The sequence below is a fragment of the Corvus kubaryi genome, unplaced genomic scaffold (assembly GCF_017639235.1).
Source record: "Corvus kubaryi isolate FWS band 111438036 unplaced genomic scaffold, C.kubaryi_AGA036_p1.0 37308, whole genome shotgun sequence".
Taxonomy (NCBI): Eukaryota; Metazoa; Chordata; class Aves; order Passeriformes; family Corvidae; genus Corvus; species Corvus kubaryi.
The window spans coordinates 4,893,064-4,899,063 of NW_024581096.1; the positions used below are offsets into that span (position 1 = coordinate 4,893,064).

The 6,000-nt window shown below is 45.7% G+C and overlaps 1 protein-coding gene across 1 annotated transcript in view; it reads right to left on the reverse strand.

The window, feature by feature from the left end:
• RAB3C (RAB3C, member RAS oncogene family) overlaps window positions 1-2,265 on the reverse strand; it is a 127,155-nt gene extending 124,890 nt beyond the window's left edge. The window contains exon 1 of the mRNA XM_042028306.1: window positions 2,159-2,265. Within this exon, the coding sequence (XP_041884240.1) occupies window positions 2,159-2,182 (24 nt within the window). The 5' untranslated portion in view covers window positions 2,183-2,265. The remainder of the gene's footprint in view (window positions 1-2,158) is intronic.
• Between the last annotated feature and the right edge of the window lie 3,735 nt (window positions 2,266-6,000).

Below are 6,000 nucleotides of genomic sequence, written 5' to 3' on the forward strand. Positions count from 1 at the left end.
TAAAAACCTCTGCATGGCCATAAGCACTGCTGAGTTTTATATCTGTTCTTTGAACACGTGGCTAAAAAAATGAAAACAGTCACAAACTGATCCAGATTCAGCTACATGCAGCAGATGACAGCGGCAAACTTTTACAATAGACAACTTTTCCCTGGAAGGACTGTCTTTCTGGTGATTGCAGTCCCTTCCTGTCTTCAGAGAAATGGCATGAGCTTGAAATTGAAACAAAGAACTCACAAACATAGAAAGACAGCAACAGTGCTCAGGCCCTTTTTTTCATCCTGATAAAATGTTTTAACATTTTAGTTTTCTTTTAAATTATTGCTTGATGGAAATAGAAAAAAAATGCTTACACTCTGCTCTGAGTTGTTTTTGATGTGATCAACAGACACACACTTGATCACTCTTTCTCTTGCTCTACAATTCAGAAATGGTAGCTTTTTAACAGACTTACAAATTGTTCTGTGCAAAGAAGCAACTACATTCGTTTCATGTAATAGGAAATCACATAGCTAAAAAAAAGTAAATCTAGCAAGTAGTTCAGCCAGTCTAAACCCCATTTGAACAAGGTTCAATCATATTAGCCTAATGTTGGAAAACAAAAGATTCTGCAGAAGAATAATCCACAACAGAAAACTGGTTTACTAGAATCTTTTATAGGAATAATACATGGGTATGCTGGCAATAATGCAAGTAGAAGAAAGAAAAAAAAACCTGCAGAAACTACAACTGAAAATCAAATTGTGTGTGCCAGACTGCATTTTCACATTTTGGAAAAATCCAGATGCATATGATTATAATTTTGAATGAGATATGCTTAAAAATAGACACTGTTTGACCATGTCAGCAGTCTAGAAAAGATTGAATTTATAGGGGGGTTTGCAGATTTCTGTTGTCTCTCATTATTCTGAGGCTGCATTTCTGCTGACTTTTACTCAATTATGTTTAACAATAATTCCATTTGTTCTGACAATCTGGAAGAAACCCAAGAAGTTGTTCTCTGATTGTCTAGCAATTTTTTTTTCCTAATATCTGAACTCTCCTTTCTTTAGATTCTGTTTTAATGTTGTACCACCATTTTGTTTCCACAACTGCTTAAGAACTTTGGTGAATTTAACAATCTGTCAAAAATGTTAAATACAATTGAGACCAATCTACAATTGTCACCCTCTCCTAGCAAAATTTCCTTTAATGAAATGCTCTCCAAAGCCAATACATACTAAATGTATCTTCAGTAGATAAATAAATAAGTGAATAAATGGCAAACACCACATAAACATTTCTGACATATATGTGTAGCAGGCAAAAAGATGCAGATCTTCCCTTAGCCAGAAATTTTATTACTGCCAGAGTAGATATCCAGCATGAAAAACATTAGCTAACAGGGCTGCAGTTCATAACTTAAATCACAACAGACTTCACACTTGATTGCAAAATGATTGTTACTAATCCACTTTTCTACTGAAAAAAGAGTCATGTGTTCAAATGTATAGTCTGGGGGCTCCAAAGCTCCTGTGTGGGACTACAAAACAGGCCAAAATTAATAACTGAAGTACAGTTCACCAGCAAAAAATGTTTTGAGACAAAAACCTAGAAACTGCTGAAAACTCTGCATAATGCAACTTGTATTTGTATAGCATCTGCTCATCCAGCGCTAAGGGGTATTATATCTTCCCATACATAAAAGCTGCTGAAAAGGGGCCCCTCTTTGCTACCCCCAGCTCTAGCCACGAGCCACCTCTCCCCAGCGTAGGTGGACAACTGCTCCATGACTACACAGGTGGAGGCATCGTGCCAGCTTCCTGCGCACCTCGGCAGGACCTCGGCACAGCTCATCATCCAACACCTGACAGCCAGTCACTCCCAGGAGAGCTGCGACCGGCGCTCAAGGGGCAGGATCTGAAAAAGACAGGACGATGTGCCCGAGTGTGACTCGAAACCCACCCGCGGCCCTGCTGCCCCGCGACGGGCACCCTCGCCCGGGGACACGACTCCTCGCACATGCCCCGGGCCCGCACACGCAAGGGGTGTCCTCACCCGCTGCCCGCAGCAGCAGAGCCGGCCCGGCGGCCCGGGCGGAGGGGCTCCTGCCCCGTCCCGGCTCTCGGCTGCACCGCGCCCGCCGCACCCCTCGCTCGGCTGCGGCCCGGGGACCGACCTGCATGGGAGCTTCGTGCCTCATCGCCGGGCGCGGCCCCGCCGCCCGCCCGCTGCCGCTGGCTCCCGCACGCCGACAGCCGCCGCCGCCCGCCCGGGCTCTGCCGGCAAACCCGCGTCGCGATCAGCACCGGAGCTGTCCCCGCTCCGCCCCCGGCCCGCCCCGCCCCCGCTCCCGCGAGCCTCCGGGAGTCGAAGTCCCGCTGCCCGGCTTCCTCTCCCTCGGCCCTGGGAGAAGAGACTACAGCTCCCGGAGTGCTCGGCGCCAGGCCGGGAGGGGGCGGGGGCGGAGCGGGCAGCGCGACGGCGGGGCGAGCGCGGAGCTCCATGATCCCGGCTCGGGGCCGCAGAAGGCGGCGGGGCCGGGCAGCGCGGGCGCCTTGGTGGGGCGGGGGCGGGCGCGCTGTACCCGTGCTGCGGCGAAGAGCGGAGACGGAGCGGGCGGAGCCCACGCTCCCTCTGCTCGGCGGATGCGCTGCCCCTCCCGGCCCGACCGCCCGCAGCCAGGAGGAGCAGCGCCGGCCGGGGGAGCGCGGGCGGCGCTCGGGGCGCCGCGGGAGCCGCTCGGGGGAGCGGGGCGGGCTCACTCGGGCCCGGGCGCGGCGCTGCACAGCGCCCTCTGCGGGCCGGGGGAGGGCGGGCCGGCAGGCTCCGCGCCGCGGCGCCGCTCCCGCCCCGTCATCCCGCTCCCGTCCTGTTTTCCCGCTCCCGTCCCGTTATCCCGCTCCGGTTCTGGCTGGGGGCAGCCATTTTTGATGTCTGTACTGATGTCATTATGAGGTGGTGTTTAAACATCGTCCAAGAAGATGTTTTAAATATCTGTCTCAGCAGGTCTTGCATAACCCCATCCTCTAATGAGGACCCCATACTTACCTTGGGCCCAAATGGACAGGTCTACAAAGGGTAGGAAAATGTACAAAGGGTGTTGGAGCCAGATTTAAGATTTGGCATGTTCTGCTCTAATGAAACGGTGAAGATGAGATATGGGTGACTCACTCTGGGGATGTTTGCCCAAGGTTTGAGAGCTGGATACATCCCAGGCAGAGGAAAGGGCAGGAGAAGGCAGCAGTGGTGGCTGAGGCAGCATGGAAACAGCAGTTTGACCAGTGGGTTATCTGCTTTACATATGTGGTATACACTGCATTGTGGTGGTCTGTTAACCCCCTGATTCTGTACGTTCCCCCTGTTCCCTCCCTAGCCTTGGCCACTCCCTCGGTTTCTCCCTCTTTGCTTCTTTACCCCAACCCCGCCCAGGGACCGCCCTTGGCCCCCTGACAAAACCACCCCGCACTCAGCCTACGAGGTCTCTCCGCCTCTGAACATCGTGGGAGCGAGATGTGATTAAAGCCATCTCAAACCCTCATGAGAGACCCTTCTCTACCTTCTTTACCACCACTGCGTTGTAACACTGCTGGCTGCCAGAGCCAGATCTCAGGGCTGTCTGAAATTGACTCTGGGATGCCACTAGTCACACGGCCCTAGGAAGCCCTCACTGAGCTTTCAGGCAGTAGCAGCCTGCTAGACAGAGTCCAGTGGTTACAGCATTGCATGAAGTGAAGCACCCATAGGAGCTGTGACATGAGCAAATTGTGTCATAGAGACATGAATATGGATTAAAGTGTACGCCAGAAGAAATTTCATTCCAGCTTTGCAAGTTTTTAATGTACTTTGCAGCTGTTTATACCTACCCCACTATAGTAAGAAGATAGGAAGTATCTTTTTCAAAGACATTTTTTGGAGCTCACCTTTTTTTCCTGCATGAAACACAGCATGTTGATCTTTCTGCCATTGTGGGCATGTAGATATCTTGAATTTGCTCAGCATTTTAGACCCATCTGTATGAGTGTATACACACATGAGCAGCTAAGAGTCGCTTTTGGGTTTTCTTAATGCATGCAATTTAGTCTTACTGTTGATTTTAGGTGACTATCTACCAAAAATCCTGAGTAGCAACCCATTTCCCTCTGAATACAGGGCATATTATATGTTATCAATTTCAGTTAGGAAACAAACAGAGAGCTTTTTTCTCCTATGAAAGCTTTTTTTCATGGAGTTTTGGTTTTAGAAAGTATTATAAATACATCACATTATCCTGAATGTATTAAACTATCGTTTTCCATAAAACATTTCTCATTCTGAAATGTCACTTTAAATCTTAGCTGAATAGATATTTGAAACCGTAGATTCAAGTATTCAGAGAAGGTTTTGATTATGGAATTTAGAAAATAGATACTATGGATTTATTATTATATTAAACTTTTAAAGTAGATTTACTGCAGATACATTAGAAATTACAAGACTTGAATGATGCCAGGTTCCCAAATTTATCCCAAGGCAAAGATCCTCCACATCTTTTAATTATATTTGTATTTATCTTAGCATTAAAGTCTTGAAGCAGTCTCTCACCTAATATCTCCACAGGCAACTATCAATAGAACATAAATCTGTGTGACTTTTACACTGTCATATGTCCTTCTGTAAAGCATGGGATTTATTTTCTTGTAATGCAAATGTTAAAGTAAACAGCATATCTGCATAAACAATATTTTTCTGTTTCTTTCTTTTATTTTCAAATGCTAAAAATTGCACAATTAACACTGATTTTGTAGAATCATAGAGTGGTTTGTGTTGGAAGGATTCATCTGGTTCCAGCTCCCCTGCTGTAAGCAGGGACTCCAGCCACTAGAGCAGGTTGCTCAGAGCTCCATCCAGCCTGGCCTTGTTATTTTTCATTGTGTGTTGGTTGAAGAGATGATACATTTGTTACCCCATTTTTGCCTGTTATTTATTGTCTGGCAGAAACTTCATCTTTTTCTTTCTGTCTTCTTCAGAGGCTTTTGAAGATGGTATCAGAAAGAAATGGACCAGAATGGAATAGTATAGTGCTAGACACAAACAAGTTTTTGTAGCACAAGCATGGTAGTCCAGTGGTCTACTGTGATGATACTCCTGAATACTCTTGTCCACGGAGCACTGTGTTCATGAGGCAGCAGTTTCTGTTGATTACTAATTACTGGGTCACAGTACATTAACATTTTTGAAGCACAGTGTACTTGAAGCTCCCTTTTAAACATAATTTCTATGAATTAAGTATTTTCACCAGGTGTTAACATATAGGGGACCCAGGTAAGTAAAATGTCTTATTCTTTTAACCAGGCGTAGTAGAAACACCAGAGGACTAGTCATGAATATCAATTCAGATTTTCAGCTGTGTTGATTATACTAACTCCTTTTCATTTGCTTTTCCTACACGCACAGGAATGATTTTCTTTTCCCATACAAAATGCCAGATTATGGGATTCACAGAACAAGTTGGTCATGACTTGCTAATTGAAACTAAAGAAAGTAAGAGAACTATTAATTTTCCGTAGGTTATGGCAAAAACGTTTTCAAATAACATAAGTCATCACAAAAGCTAGCCTAGAATGAACATGCTGCCTATAAGATAGTTCATGCAGTCAAACTGACTTATGTAGATGTAGAACAGGGTGACTTTAGGACACTTTTTAATCCTTGTAACACATTTTAGCTTTTGCCCAAAACACTATTCAACAGCACATAGAAGACAAACAATAATTTTCAAAGATGCATATGAAATGTAAGAAAACTTGTAATAATAAAGGCACCGGGAGGCAGCTGGTTTTTAACCAAGCGAGTTATTTTGGATGCATGCACTCTGGAATGATGGAGACATTAAGAAAGCTGTTTCTCAGTTTTGCACTAGAGGTCTACATAAGTAAAGATAACACAGATGCAATGTAATTTCACAAGTTCAGTGCATATATTGGGAGCAAATATTCTCTGTGCTTTCAAAACTTTCAAAGTGGAGGCCATGCTGTAAAA